This window comes from Molothrus aeneus, chromosome Z, assembly GCF_037042795.1.
Source record: "Molothrus aeneus isolate 106 chromosome Z, BPBGC_Maene_1.0, whole genome shotgun sequence".
NCBI lineage: Eukaryota > Metazoa > Chordata > Aves > Passeriformes > Icteridae > Molothrus > Molothrus aeneus.
This window is the reverse complement of record NC_089680.1, coordinates 14,403,913-14,419,798: the sequence shown is the minus strand read 5'-3', so window position 1 is coordinate 14,419,798 and position 15,886 is coordinate 14,403,913. Positions and strand designations below refer to the sequence as shown.

The following is a 15,886-nucleotide window of genomic DNA, read 5'->3' as shown; positions in this document are numbered from 1 at the left end:
TTGAACAGAACTGGCCCCAGCACAGACCCCTGAGGGACACCCCTGATGACTGGCCCCAGGTGGATGCAGCACCATTCACCAGAACTCTCTGGTCCTGGCCATCCAGCCATTTCCTAACCAGCAAGGAGTGCTCCTGTCCAAGCCCTGGGCTGCCAGCTTTCCCAGGAGTGTGCTCTGGGAGACAGTGTCAAAGGCCTTGCTGAAGTCCAGGTACAACATCCACAGCCTTTCCTGCATCCACCAGGCAGGTCACCTGGTCATAAAAGGAGACCAGGTTGGTCAGTCAGGCAGGACCTGCCCCTCCTAAACCCACTCTGGCTGGGTCTGATCCTTCGACCGCTTGTAGACGTCACATCATTTCACTCAAGAGTTCCATATACTTCCTTACACTGGTAATTTTAAAAGGGCTATGTGGCTGCATTTTGGTCTATTTGCCAGCTTTTTTTGCAGAATGTAAGACTGATGGTGACATATTTTCTATTTATCTTTTGGGACAGTAGCAACAGTCATATGTTTTTAGAGCACAGTGAGAGCCCCTCTGTCTGTTGTACATTTACAGGGGTTTGGTTGAGATGCTCTTAATTCTGCTTCTGAGACAGACTTCAAAGTAACTGGAGTGATTGCATGGCTTTTCTCTGTCATTGCAAAAAGAAGCATTGAGCCTTCCTCGACAGACTCACATTTGGTATTAACCAGCTTCTTAATTTTTCCTTCATCTTGCCAAGAAAATCCCTTCTGTATCATATTCATTGCTCCTGCTGTCTTTTTAAAGACTATTCAGACCTTCTCTACACCTGTGTAAGGTCTCAAGCACTAATTGCAGCAGGCAGTCTTGATGCCACAAAACCCTGCAGCTGCTGAAATTACCTAACTGCCCTCCTGCCTAGTTAGTGTCCAAATGGAGCAGAGAGAATGACCTTGCCCAATCCAAACCATAAGTGGTTTACAGATTATGCAATTTTTAAAATCCAGCATAGTGGGGGCTTATCTTTACCATATGACTTCCTTAAGTCCTTATAAATTAAAGAATTTTTCTACATTAGCCTGTATAATTCTATCAGAGTACTTATTGGTAGCTCTCCAATACTCATCTGATTTTCCGGTTTTTTGAATCAGTTTATCAGGTTTTGGTTCAATTTCTAGATCATAACTGCTATTTTACATTAGTCCTTTGAGGGGGGGGTGTAGAGGAAGGAGTTTTTATGCTGCTAAATCCTTTCCATAAATGAAGTGCATACTAATAGAGAAGGCAAAAGTTACCATCTTCAGGTATGCACATTTTCTGGGTTAATATCACAGAGCATTACTCATATCAGGGTCGGGCCAAACATGGCATGCTCTTGAAACAAGCCTACCTTTATCTTCCACTGTGATCAGCACTTCTGATGTTGTGTTCCCAACTTTTGAGATGAATGAACATCTGTATTCTGTGTTTTCTGATACTGAATCTTTCACCCAGCTGAGAACATGCACTCTGCCATCAAGCAGCATGTGAGATTGCTCTGTGATGCATGCCTTCATCTTTTGTCCATTCTTCCTCCAGACAAAGTAGGAGTTATCTGGACCTGTGAAAATGTCAGGTTATTCTGTAAGAAAGTAGAAGATGAGTCTTTGAAAAGAAAACAAACCCCATCACATCAAGATTAGGCTTAAAAACATAAATGGTTGATTGAAACGTTTCTTAGGTTTCTTCAGCTGAAATTCGGGGTACCAAAAACCTGGGATTGAGAGGAGCTAGCACGGGAAATTTAGGTTCAAGCCAAAGTTGTGGGTTTGTATTAAGGAATTCTGTGTGGATCTCACAACGGGGAACTTAGCACACACAATAAGAGCCAGTGATGAACACCAGCACCATCTGCCTGTGCCGACTCCTGTAGCACCAGGACACACTGCCTACTGCTGCCCAACCTAGGTCCTGGTTCAAAGCTGAAACCACCTGAGACGTGCCTCGCAGGATCTGAAAAAAAGGCCAGGAGGGGAAAAGTTCAAGAACTCAGTGCGTCACAGATACTGGAACTAGTCATGAAAGAGGAAGAATTGGAAAAAGCACAGAACCAGAAGTCACAGCAGGCACTTAAGCAAGACAGAACTTGAAAGAACCTTGGATCAACAACAAAGAGCAATCTAATTTTTTAGCTTTGTTACTATTATTTGTCTTAACCTGCAAGGGCAACATTTGAATAAATCAGAGATTGACAGTAGCCTGGAGGACAGAACAGCTGTTCCCAGAAAACTAGCTAGCAAGGTTGGCTGAAGTGCACTTGGCAGCATCAGAACCTTTCCATTTAAAATACAGACATCTGGGCCAAGCTAAGAACTTGGTAATTCTTATGTTTAAAACATGACTATTTCTCCCTCTGGGCCTAGGATCCAGACTAGCCTTAGCAAGAGAAGATATAAAGAGAAATTTGGGGTAAAAAGAAAATTAACTATGGCTGCAAATATCTTGACAGAGCCTACTATGGCTTTTACTGTGAGCACTTCATATTGCAAGTTGATGTGGCATTTTTTCCCTAGAAAAATACAATTCTGTCATTAAGTTTTGGATAATCATGCAGGAAAAAAGAAAACAAATAGTTTTTACATTTGTGTACATATTACGTATTTGTAGATAGAAGACATTTTTACATTGTGTAAAAAGGAGATCGTGGCAAATTCTTAACTCCAAAGTTTTTCTTCCAAATCTCCCACAAATATGGACACATAAATTAGCAATAAGGGTAAGTGTGAATGATAGAGGACATGATCTGGTTAAAGCATTGTAGAGTTTCTCTGAGGGAAGTGGCACAGTCTGAAGGGCTGTCAGCAGCTCTAACAAAGCAGAAAGGGCAAGCACACACTGGACTGAAAACAGCTGGTCTAGCACATACCCTTTTTTTTTTTCCAAATGTGTTTTATGGATGTTTGCACTCATTCTACAGTTAACAGCAGATAGGTTACATATCACTAAGTTCATGGGAAGTCTGGAACCAGGGACAAATTATTTAGTAACCTAAATCGGAAGTTGGAATTTGGACAAATGGGAGGAATGGTAAGTGCAAGCACAGCAAAAAAATCAAAATCTCTAAGTGCCATTTTAGAGCCATGCAAGGAAGCAGCATGTTTAGTGCAGGACACTTCCCTAAACTTACTTCAAATGGACTATTCACACCAGAGAACCTGCTCTATTTTCTAGTGCTGAAGATCCCAATTGTGCTGGAAAATTGCCAAAATTTCAGCTTACATCCACATTTCACCAAGAGATTAAAATGCAGCAATTTCCTTATACATGAAATTTTGCAAGCTGTGTTGGTTCAGATTAGCCCCTTATGAAGTGCAGCTAGGCAATTTTACCCTTCCATTGTTTTTCTGTGCAGTCAGAAGCACTGGAAATCCCCAGAGATACACACTCATCCCCACTTACACTGGTTGACAGCAAAATTTAGATGCAAGCAGTACTCAGGGTTTTCCTGATCCTGTTTCAGTGCAGCTTTTTTCCAACTTTCAGGCAATTACCTTCTCTACTTTGATTTCATTTTCAGGATGGATCAATACAAAAAAATACACTGTGACACAGTTTCATCTGTAAAAATTTTGAATCACATTTGTTAAATGCAAATTTTCTACAATTCTATGGTGAGAAATTCAGACTCCGATGTAATGGTTAGGGAAATAATTTTTGAAGCTAAAGGAAAATAATAAAAACATATACTCTGCTTTTTTTTTACGGTCATTATAATACAAATGTTTTTACATGTCTAGTGCAACCTTTAAAATACAAGTTTCTGACCTGATCTACTTACTTTGCCATCCATGTTAGGAATGCTTGAAAGATTTTAAGAAAGTCATTTTATTAAAACATAATATTCAAGCAGAGAATTAAACAGCACACCAGGAGAGGTACATAAGTAACTATGTCTAAGCAGCCATGAAATACATTTCAAACAGTTAACTTCAAAAACATTGCTTCAAGAAACGACACTAGTTACATATGATTAAATAAAATCAACTTCACCACCTTGATGCTTTTAGAAGGGGAATTAACAGTTATCAAACAAAAATACAAGAAACTTTGCGGCATTATCTGAACTACCCTTTTCCTTGCATAAGGCCTTCAAAATTTCCAATGTCTGTGGAAGTGTTTGCTTCTTTCCCACTCAGATTTCATTTTCTCTGTTTTCAGTAGTTTGAATGAAATGATAATGCCCAGGTAGTAATGGCCAGAGTAGTAATGGCCCTTGTAGTTTCTGCCAGCACAATGGGTTCTCTGGGTTACAAAAACCACATATTTAATACCCAGATGACTTTTTCTCAATATTTTCCATGAGACAAAAAATTCAACCACCATTGTTAGCACAGAAACTCAAACCACTGCAACTGCTTGTAATCTTCTACCCACAGTCTGATTGCATTCACTGGGTTATTGGTGTAAATGTGACCTAAGGTTAAAAGAATTAAGTAAATAAAACCAGACTGAAAGAACTAAAGTATACAGCTACAGATTCAGAGCAGCATGGGGATGCGCCCTGCTAAGCTGGACCAAATTAAGCATTTGCCATATACACATCACATCCTAATAGACATATGGTTTTCAAGACAGCTTGGAAACACTAATTTAAAAGAAGTAGATTATGGATTAAGCAGAGCTCAGTGACATAAGGCAGGGGGAGCAAGAGTGAGCACTGGCAAAGCTGGCTCCTTGTGCCAAGTGCTGCCATGTGCAGAGAGTGTGGAGACATTTCAAAAGCAGCCCAGTGAAGCTGCCTTATAAAACCTGAGCAGTGCTACCACTGGTGGTGGTTCAGCACAAGGTCTCCCTCATTTCTGAAGGGTAGCATTTGAAGCTAGAAGGGTAGCATTTGAACAAGACTTCCCTATATTCATGAAAACACTTCCAAGACAGGAGAGTTAGTACATAAGCAGGAGCCATCAGAAAACGTACACTCCAGCTAATAATTTCTGCAAGTTGACAGCAAATTGAAATCCAGTGAAGATAACTGACAGGTATCCCAGAGAGAAATTCTACCAGGGTAACAAAAAGTCTTTTACACAAATTCCTATAATCTAGACAAAGAACTGCTACCAGAGGCTATCCACAGGGATGGGAAGTTCAGGTTTACAAAAAACCTCCTTTGTATAACCCAATACACATCAAAACCTCTTTCAATGCTCACCACGTGCATCAGATTAAGAATGGCATCTGGATTTAATGCTTGTTATCAAGCTTGCAGCTTTGCTGAATTCTACTCAAGCAAATATCCCAGATTTCTGAAAACCAAGATCATACAGGAAGCTCTCATCTGGAGCAGGGATTAAGTTTTAGAAGGGCACTAAAATCTGGATGCAGGAAGGTTTTCTTTTAAATAGACATCAAAGTTAGCCCAGGAAGAGGTTAGTGAATCATTAATATGAAACATTACCACCAGCACTACTCAGTATGTGAATGAAAGACTTAGGGCTGGTCACAGTTTCTTGAGTTGTAGGAGTCTGAATCATTGCTGCTGATAAGACACCGAAATAATAAATCAGTATGAAATGAAGCCATCAGAGAGAAGCTGATTGGAAAAGTGGGCAGAAAAAAAATCTTTAAATTGAGACAAGCATCTTAGCAGTTTTCTGAAAATAGAGTGCAAGTTACATAGCCTGTACCCCCTATAAACGGGTGCATTTTTTTTGTACTTTCATTGGTTGGTGTTTGATTGTTAAATCAGGGCAATTCATTCTAGAAGACAAGCTTGACAGCAATGGAAAAAAAGCCAATAAGAAGCCAAGAAAACAGACCTCTCTGAAATGCCAAAAAATATTACTTCCAGTACCAAGTATTTCATACTGAAGAATGCATGAGGTTCTTCAGACACCTGGTGCTTCATTAAATTACCCATCCCTTTGTGTAACATCAACACCACAAGCTGATGCAGCCTTATTATGGCAGATGAAAAGCAGGAAGTGCTTCCTATGGAACATGAACCACGTAAAAACTGGAAGCAGCAACCAGTCACTAGAGGTGGTGCAGAGTGACCCTAGAGTAGGTGCAAGCAGGACACGGCATCCGTCTTCTCAGAGTGGAATTTAAAAGCAGGCTGGGAACACAGCTGACTGCCCCATTAGAGAAAAAATGCAATTTGTTCATGCATTTATCTGGATGCTCACTAAGAGTGTCCATATAAAGGTTTTGCAATTGGAACCTGGATAATTGTAAAAAAAAAATTCTGATTAAGCACTAGTAAGCTAGAACCAGGGACTGTCACAAAAAACAAACAAAAAAAGGTTCTGCTTTCACAGTATCACAGAATTAACTAGGCTGGGAAAGCCCTTAGAGATCCTCAAGTACAACCTATAACCTAACACCTCCTTATCAACTAGAGCACAGCACTAAGTGCCACATCCAGTCTTTCCTTAAACACTTCCAAGGATGATGATGTATCTACCACCTCCCTGGGCAGCCTATTCCAATGCCCAATAACTCTTTCTGTGAAGAACTTTTTCCTAATGTCCAGCCTAAACTTCCCCTGGCACTTTGTGTTTGCCTAATTATTTTTTGCCATCCTATCAGTTAACAAGGCCACTACGTTAAGTTTTAAAATAAAGTGAAGAAAATTGGAGAACATATTTTAGGGAGTAACATGCTCTCCAAAAATCACTTCTGTTTTCCAGAGAACACAAACTACTGCTTTTGCTTTGTCTGACAGGTAAATCTAGCAGGAAGATAACTGAAGAGATGGAAATGAGATTTTCATCTCCACTCTGGGGACAATGCACACAATATGCTGAGACAGTTCTGGTAGCAGTTTCTGCTGAAATAGTTTAAAAAAGATGACAGCTTTGGTCTAAATTAGTACTCAGTTTATCACACCAATGGATTATTAATTACAAGTCTAGAGGCTGTAAGATCTCATGAGGAAGAAAAACAAGTGTATGTGGTAGCCAGGCTGCAATCCTGGCTGGCAGGGGGTAACAAGATATTCTGAGGAAAACAGCGTAAAATTGTGGTTATGGTCCAGATTCAAACCCATCACATCTCACTAGGCAGGGCTGGGAAATACAGCTGCTCAATCACGGCCAGGGTGTAGCAGTTATTACCACGGTACTGCTTCAAGCTGAGACATTACTGAATCAAGAGTTCCACATTAGCAGGGAGAAAAAGCTGAAATATTTATGCTGAACTGCAAAAAAAGAAAGGCTAAACTGGGAGGTCAGGTAAACTTCTGCAAACAAATGGTACAGAGAAGAAAATACACACCTAAGTGAATCCCTCTCCCTCCTGACAGAAAACATCCCAAAATGCATTTGGGTCTCAAAGCCCCCAGTGTGAAGCAAGCTTCTCCTCTTATACATACCTAGTCACACTACAAAAGCTGGTGCAGATTCTACTCCCTCGCAGTCTCCCACAATTGTGTACATTAAATTCAAATGGAGAATACTGCCATTTTGTGACCCAGGCAGTTCATCTCTGCTGACAGCCCATGCAACACCCAATCCCCAAGCAAGGTGAAAAGCTGAACTACACAACTGAACAGCAAAGGTGCTGCTTCACAGAGGTACTCCTGCACGGGGGCGCCAGCTCTTTGCCTTGGCCTCAACAGAATTCTTGACAAGCTGCTCTCTCAAAAGGGTGGCTTATTCAAACTGTGTGAGGGTAAAAGCTGGTGAAAAATTGGGTTTTTTACCAGTGGAAAGCTCTGAAAACCATGCAAGGGCTTTGTTTCCCCTAAGCCCTGTGCTGACACAAGATGCAGCCTGCAAGAGTGAGTGGTGAGTGTACAAAACACCAGCTGGTGTGCACAGGACACGCTGCAGCAGGCGTGCAGCCGCAAGTGCTGCACACACATTGCAACAGCAGGAACCACTAAGGGCTGCAGCTGCTAGTCCTAAGGGGACTGAATCTTCCAAGGTACTTTAGGGTCTTTCTTTATGTTTTGATCATTTATAAACTATGAAAAGCCACACAAGATGTTTCCCAACTGCACCTTATTACCCATTCTGCAGGAAAAACCTGTACAAGTGCAATCAGCTGCACACTGTGAAATGTAGGAAAACAATAAATTAATGAAATCTTCTGAGGAAAAAAATAACAAGATGCTTTTGGTTCTTTCTCTTTTTTTTTGGTTTTTCTTTTTTTTCTTGCTCTCCCCTTTTTTAATTTGATGCCTGATACTTTTTAATTTGCCTTATGCTTAAATTATTTTCACACTGAACTTATTCTAGTCTTTACTGGAAAACTAATATAAAGTTAAAACAAAACAAAACAACCAACTAAACAACAACAAAAAATAATCCCAAAAGTAACAATCAAAAAGAAAAAAAAAATAACCAAACCAAAAAGGTACTCACACCTTTCCAGATATTTCCTACTGTGACCACAGTCTTTCTACATTAAACTGCACAGCAAAGAAAATTTTTACAAAAATGTTTCAAAATCTGATGCTGGTGCCAGAATTTAGGAATGCATCATCCACATCACTAGTAAAAATTAATTTTCAATTTTATTACAGAAACCACTATAAAGTTCACATCAGAGCTCAGGTAACTGCAGCACTTAAAAAGGTGTTTAATGCTGTTGGTTTTGCATGCAGACTTAGCTAGGAGGGTCTCAGCAGGCCCCATGTCTGAAAAAATAAATGCCAGCAGTGTAGTAAGAAAATTACACTCCTAAGATATAACAATCTAAAGTACCAAAGGTATGTTTAATGTCTGTGAGTTTTATGCAAAATAGATCTGCAATATTTACCCAATTTTATAAAACTTCCAAGTCCTTTTCTGTCATATATTAAAGGAACAATCTTAATTTTTCAATTGGTTTTCCAAATGCATCCTAAATAAAAATTAACATGTGGCATGTCAGAGATCTGCACACAGGAAAGGTTTGATAGTGCCACAGTGTTGTTAAGCAATGTATAATCAGTGCAAAAATAATTGAAAAAAAGAGGTACAAACCCACAAAATTACAAATTAACGGCTATGAAATAACTAGCCAAATACAGCGAAATTAAGTCAAATAGCATGTGATAAAAGGTCTGTTGAGATGACAATTAACAAAGTGGGATATGAAATTGTTTAACAAGGTGCCAACTTACCCACAGGAAGATAAACCAGCCATTTATTAAGCATACAGATTAAAGTCATGGTATTGCTTCAGGAAAGCATCACTGCTCAAATCTCAAAATATACTGCATAAAAATTTGAAAATGTATAAAGTGTTGAAATATTTCTGCAGTGGATTGATTTGTCCTGGAAGATTCAGAGCTTTTCCTGTCAAGGCTAGCAATTAAACCATTCTCACATTTCAAAAACTAACATTGTATCTCTCCAAAGCTGTAATTAAGAGCCACTAACCAACTTCAACTGGTTATAAAATACAAGTGTATGAAAAATTGCTATTTGACATTGGTGTTCTTGTAAGAACACAGAAGTAACAACCCAAATAAAGTCAATTGTAAGATAGCGATATGCTGTAATTTAAATGCTGTCATTTGTCACTCTGGACAGACACTTTGTGCAGCACAAAGAACATTCCTAGGCAGGCTCATTCTGCTCTGGCTGCTGCACACCTCCATGCCTCTCCTGACTGAGCCCTACACCAGACCAGACCACCCCAGGGCACCATGGCTGATGCAATCATGCAAATGATACAAAAAAACCTCTCCCAAGAATAAATTACTCATTTCCATGGGTAAGTCAGTCTCTTGACAGGTGACCTCCTCCTCCTGAGGAAAAAAAAAATTTCCCCATCCTTCTGCATGTCTTTCAGTGCAACTTCAGGCTCCATCAAAGAGGAATCTCTAGTGATCTACTTGCAATTATGGTTCTTGCAAGTTATGGATCTTTTCTTCCACAGATGTGGGAAACTTTCTTGTACTCCCAAAATAGCATAACCACAGGGAACAGGCATTGTACATGTTATCAGATACCCATCTCAGTATCTCCATGAAATAGTAACTCCTTGAAAATGTATTTCCAAGTTCTCAGAACTTTTATGTCGACACTACTGGGGTTTTTTTGCCAAGAATGAAAACAATCCAATATGTAAAATCTCCAGCTACAGATGAATCAAGGGAGGGAGTCATCTTGAAACCATGGACATAGAGAGGCTTGATCTGCAGGTAAAGCACAGGGTTCTTCGGTGTTTGATTATAAAAGCATTTAAACTATTGCACAGTACACTCACCATATTTTAGTTTTGTCTGTGAAATTATGGAGATACTACTCTACAGCTGGGAAAGGAGGTGCCAGTAAAACATCTTCAAACAAAACCAAATCTCCGGAAGAAACCTGTTCCTACTATACCTAATTCCAGCAGAACACACCAGAGAAATTATACAGCAGGTGCGTACATCACCGACTCACTGTCTCTCTCCCCTGAACCAGATGGTGCAGTATTTTGTTCAATTTATCTGAAACTTGCCTGAACTGCCTCTAAAAGTTTTTAAAATTCTGTAATGGGAGAGAAAATTTATATTAGAGAAAGTACACAGGAAACCTAATGTTTGCCCATGCACATATGGCAGACAGGTCTCTGGAGAAATGTAGAATCTCTGGGGGAGCAGAAACAAAGTGGGAGCAAATTTACCAAGGGAGTTTATTCCTCCCTTTTCCAGAAGAGCAGGAGTATTCCATGCTTGAAAAAACTTATTTTTCAGAAAAAATATAGCAGTTTGCCACTAGTGCTGTTCGTGCTGTATCCACTTAACTTTACCTTATGGAAATGAGCCAGTTACAAGGCTGTAAAGTCTTATCCTCAGGCAACCTTTCAGGTTAAAACATGTGGGATGAGTAAGAGATGAGCAAAATAACTCACCAACTCCTGCTGAGTTTCCAGACAGCTTGAAACAGATATTTACAATTAAAAAAGGGAAGAGATTCAGCAATTCTGATAAAATAACAATTAAGTTAGAAACTTAATTAAAAATAAGCTTTGAGGTTTTACTGGATGATGTGGCAATCTATGTATTTGCATCATACAATTACTGATGCCATATCCTTTCTTGCAGACAACCAGGCACAACGTTTAACTCTCTGCCAGTCTTATTTAACCCTTTTGCTCCTTGCAAACACATTTTACCTTATATTCATAGCTGAGAGAAATCATGTTCCACTAAAGCTATGTTAATATAAAGAAGTATCAACAGACATTGAACAAATTTGAACAAATCCTAAGAGAGACCTCCCTTGCAAAAGCAATTGTTTAGCCACCCCCACCCAAGATGAATTCATATAGCCTCATGTGCAGGACCCAGAAAGATGCAAATATTTGCACCAGTTCCGTGTGCTGGTCTGCATTTGCTGGTTTGTTTGTTTTTTAAATCAAGAGACCGAAATCGTTAATTCTGGGTAAGAGAAGAGTGTGAATGTGTCAGCCAATTGCCTTGCTTCCCAAAGGGAGCAAAAACTCTATCCATAATACAAAGTCCAGTCCTTCCCTGCTTTGACAGGCATTAGAAGCGCTTCCATAGCTGGGTCACCTTGGCCCCACCCTGTGCCATTACTGTATCCCTTGGATTTCAGGTGGTTGTTAAACAAGTTTCTTCCAGTATTCACCCTTACACCTCCTGAGGAATGGAGCCCACACTGACTTTAGGACACTGTACCTTCCTTCCCAAATTGATTACTAGGGCAAATACAATTACTGACAACTTTTAAGAGCAGCATCCGCATCACGTTAAGATGGGCACTGCTGGATGAAAGAAAGTAATTCTAAAATGAAGTCTAGGTCTGTAGCACAATTATCAAACTGTTTAAATCTTCTGTGCTATTATAACTTTTTTTTTCATAGTGCACTACCAAGTTTCCGAATTGCCTATCGCAAAAGTGAACAAATTACTGCTGAAAAGTGCTTTCCAATCTGAATGACTCTAGTCTATGAAAGAGCCTTCATCCCACTGTTGCTCCTTGTAGCCATGGAAATACAAATAGTGCCTTTGTTAAGATCTATGCTAATAAAGACTTAAGCATTTTGATCTGCTTCCACATAACACTAACAGAGATGCCAATATGGAACAACACTACTTTTTATACTCAATCTATATACTTTCTTCTTTTAAAGATTAAGGTTACATATGAAGACCTGTTTTGATCCATTAAATCATACTTAGTTTAAACCAGCAATTACAAATTGTAATTTGTAACAATCCAAACAAAAACTGGGAAAAAAGCTGAATTGCAGTGAAAAAAATAGCTTTGTCCTCCTGTACACCTCAGATAATGTATCTGTTATAAAATGGAAGTTATTACTGTATGTACTTCGCCACTTGAAATAAGATGGAAAAAGGAATGACTGACGTAGTCCACAAAATATGCTAAGTTCAAATTCAATAAAAGTGTATTTCTTAAACTGCATACACACTGACAATGAAAATATCTGGCTGCTAAACATCCATATGCAATCCTGATTCACTGAATTCCTTCAGCATGCAAGTGAGCCAAATAAAATCAACTGCTGATCAACACACTAAAGTGATAGCTGAAATCAGAGCCTCCGTGATACAGCACGGTACTCGCAGTCACTTATTCTTGGTAGGAGCACAATAGCATCCTGATGCATGTTGGCATCCCGATACTGCCTCTCTTTGTTCTTGTTTTCCCCCCACCCTCAAACATCACAAAAGTAAGATTCATACAGTACATGGTGACATAGCTAAACCTTTAATGCAGAAAGTGCTGGCTTATACAGGGGTCCTCCAACTTACCTGTGGCTTGGCAGAAGAGGTGGAAGGGTCCCCGGACACTAACATGCTGTGCCTGGTCACTTAGGAAAGGTGGCAACAACATGACCTTTACGGGGTCTTTGCTAGACCAAACATCAGGCTGGGTACTGGTGGGTGAAGGAGGTGAATCACTTCCCACACAGGACAAAAAGGAGGTACCAGTAGGAGGGAAAGGTATAGGAGATGAGGCTGTGTGACAGAAGAGGACAGAAAAGAAAGTAAAAGGGTACTAAGGAAAGAAGTTGCAAGAAATACATCACACAATGAAGAAATAATGCAAAAAAACAAATGAGTTTTAGAAAGGTAGTAAGACGAAGTGTCCCTAGGCCTCTGGAGAAGAGCACTTTCCTCCTTCTCCCATGCTGTTTTTCTCCCGTCCTTCCCACCTCCCCACCCTGGGTTACAACCCATTCAGTTGAAGCTGAGAGGCTGCTTCAAATTAATTACGAAGTTTTTACATTCCCCCCAAGGAAATCACAAGGAACATTAGTGCTTGCCAAAGGCAAAGTACTGTGTCACTGTGTCACATTTCAGAAAAGCCAAGATGTAATACAATTTCTTTTAATATTTATTCTGTTATATGTACATAATTAAAAATAGAAAAATAAAACCAAACTGAATCTTATAAAATATAAACTGTTTACACTAAGATGGTCTAAATTATGTTTGCATGAAGGTTCAACACAGAAAAGCAGCCCAGGCATACTGCTATTTACTGTTAAAATGTATTCTACTTCTAGCAATATTTACAGAACGAAGCAGTGAAAGGAACAATTCTTCAGGACTGTACTGCACACATAAAATGCTTTTACAGACAAACAGTGCTGCTGTGAACCAGGCTGAGAACAAATGCACACTTTCACGTTAGCAGGAATGATTCACATAAACAGTTCAAAGGACTGATTGTTTAAGCAGCTCCAGTTTCAGTCTCCAGTTGCATAGGAGAGTGAAGGTATCATCCAGAAAGGGTGACGCTGCAAGTATTTGTCACAAAAAGAAGCTGAGTTATTTCTGAATCTGAAAAGAAGAAAAAAAATCAGCAACGTTTTCTCATCAGGCTGTGTCCTAACAGTCCATTCCAGCGAGTCACTGGCTGAATTGTTGGAGTTAATTCTTCTTGATTCCTGTTTTGCTTCCACAATGCAAGAAACCTCTTTCCTTGTCACTGCTAACTAACAGTTGCTTGCCTGTACTGTTCTATAAACTAAAGAAAAAAAAAATCCAGTTTTGTATAGAAAATAAAATGTGACTATGTCCAGCTGGCTGGCTGGTGGGGGGGAGGAAAAAAAAAAGAAAAAAAAAGGGAAAAAAAAAAAAAACATTTGTTTCCTCCTTCCCCATTCCCCACTTACTCCATGTTACTCCATGTTTTGTACTGATATTGTTGTACCTACATTTCTAGAAAGCAGCAAAGAAAAGAGCCTTTAAACAAGATTATCCCTGAGTCTTACACAAATCAAGGCAATGCTATCCCCATTATACCTTAAAATCTAAGATACTTGTAGAGCAGTTAAAAAAATTAACTTTAACCAACTAAAGATACCTAGTGTGCCAAAACACAAAGCATAAAACTAAAAACAATCACTAGAAGCAAAGAAAAAAAATGTCCCAATCTGGACAAAAGTCTGTAATTTACCAATCTGATAAACTAAACTCAATTTCCAATTTGGAATTAAATGAAACTAGATCTTTTTTTAATGGCAACTAAAAATATGTGAAGACTGAAGTACTTTTTAAAGCCAACTGAATTATAAAGTTACTTTTACTCTATTGAAGTATATGGCCAAAGAACAAGCAAGTAGCTTCACTAGAGCAAAGTGCTCAGTGGGGGGGAAAACTGGGAATAAACAAGTGGTGATCTGAAACTGGCCATTTGAAAAAAACAGAAAAAAAGACAGTACAACACAAGATGCTATGGTCTCCAGACAAGTACACCACTTCTCTAATCTGCTGAGATCTGAACGAAAACTGGCTTGCTGTACAGCTTAAGCATGTGACCCCTGCTATGGCTTAGCTGTCACACCCAGGCTCTCCGTGCTCAAATAGCCAGCCGCAGGAGCACAGCTCACTTCCGCCGCCGAGAGGGACCCCGGGCTCCCTCAGTCCCCCTCCACGTCCGAGTCGGCGTACTTGAGCTCGCACTTGACGTCGAAGGGCTTGTCCTTGGCCCCCTCGCGGGAGGCCTGGGAGTCCCCAGCCTGCAGCTGGCTGTTCCCACAGTCGGGCTCCGTCTCGTAGCCGGTGTCGTGTGCAGGCTTGGGCTGTTCCCCGCTCTGGTGGCTGACGCTGCCCTGCTCCACCAGCGTCTCTTTCACACTTTGCTCGCAATCAGAAAAATCTGACTTTGTTTTCTTCTTACCAAGCAGCATCACAGAGCGAAATTTCAAGCACTGCCCTGGCAAGTAGCCTTTGTAACAGTTGTAGGAGAGCAGGCACAAAAAGAGAATGAAAAAGAAGAGGAAGAGAAACATCAACAGGAAGTTATCATTTGACTTGAGGAACATTGTCTTTTCCGGGACTGCATCAGGAATTGAATTGAAGAGCTCTGTGTTGGAGGCTACACTTGTTAGCACAGGGCCAATGGGCTTTGTTAATATCCTTACTGTGGTTACTGGTACCATGTGAGTGGTTGAGATGTGAGCAGTGGACCCCTCAGTTGACACAGCTGACACTTTTGGCACATCACTATTACCTTCTGTTGGTGCAGCTGTTGCAGTGGGGCCCACTGTGGTATGCTGCATTTTTTTCAGTTCCAAAACATGCTTAGCCAGCACTTGGGAAAATTTTTTATTTTTCACTTTTTCTTCTGACAAACATTGGTAAACACCACTGTCTCCTTCTGATAAATTGAAGATGAGTAGTGCCTTCTCCAGCAGACGGTACTTGGGACTCTCCACTCTCAGGACATCATCTTTGAACTTCCAAACTACCTGTGCCAGATTGGACTTTTGAGAACACTTGAGTTCTGCTGTGCTCCCATGCTTGAATGTATGCTGTAGGGGATTCTCTCTTACTTTATCTGGAACATCAAAATAAATGTGCAGAGTATCAGCAACGATTCCAGTTTGCTCTAATCTGTACAGCTTCACCAGACTGTGTTACAGTCTTACTGGAAGCATGAAGATTATGGCATTCACCTCACAAGACCAGGTGGACAGCATGCAAGAATCTCAGTAGAATACCAAGCTGCACGTGGAACATCAAGA

At 40.1% G+C, this 15,886-nt stretch overlaps 1 protein-coding gene across 5 annotated transcripts in view; it reads right to left on the bottom strand.

The window, feature by feature from the left end:
• The window catches only part of SEMA4D (semaphorin 4D), a 100,003-nt gene that overhangs the window by 3,082 nt on the left and 81,035 nt on the right, over positions 1-15,886 (bottom strand). For 2 of the 5 annotated variants that reach the window (XM_066569242.1, XM_066569241.1), the window contains exon 16: positions 13,739-15,699. In XM_066569242.1, coding sequence (XP_066425339.1) covers positions 14,780-15,699 — 920 coding nt within the window. In that variant the 3' untranslated portion in view covers positions 13,739-14,779. Of the gene's footprint in view, positions 1-1,355; positions 1,566-3,782; positions 3,805-10,774; positions 10,800-12,662; positions 12,870-13,738; positions 15,700-15,886 lie in introns of those variants that run through there. The other 3 variants (XM_066569245.1, XM_066569243.1, XM_066569246.1) reach the window with 3 other exon arrangements.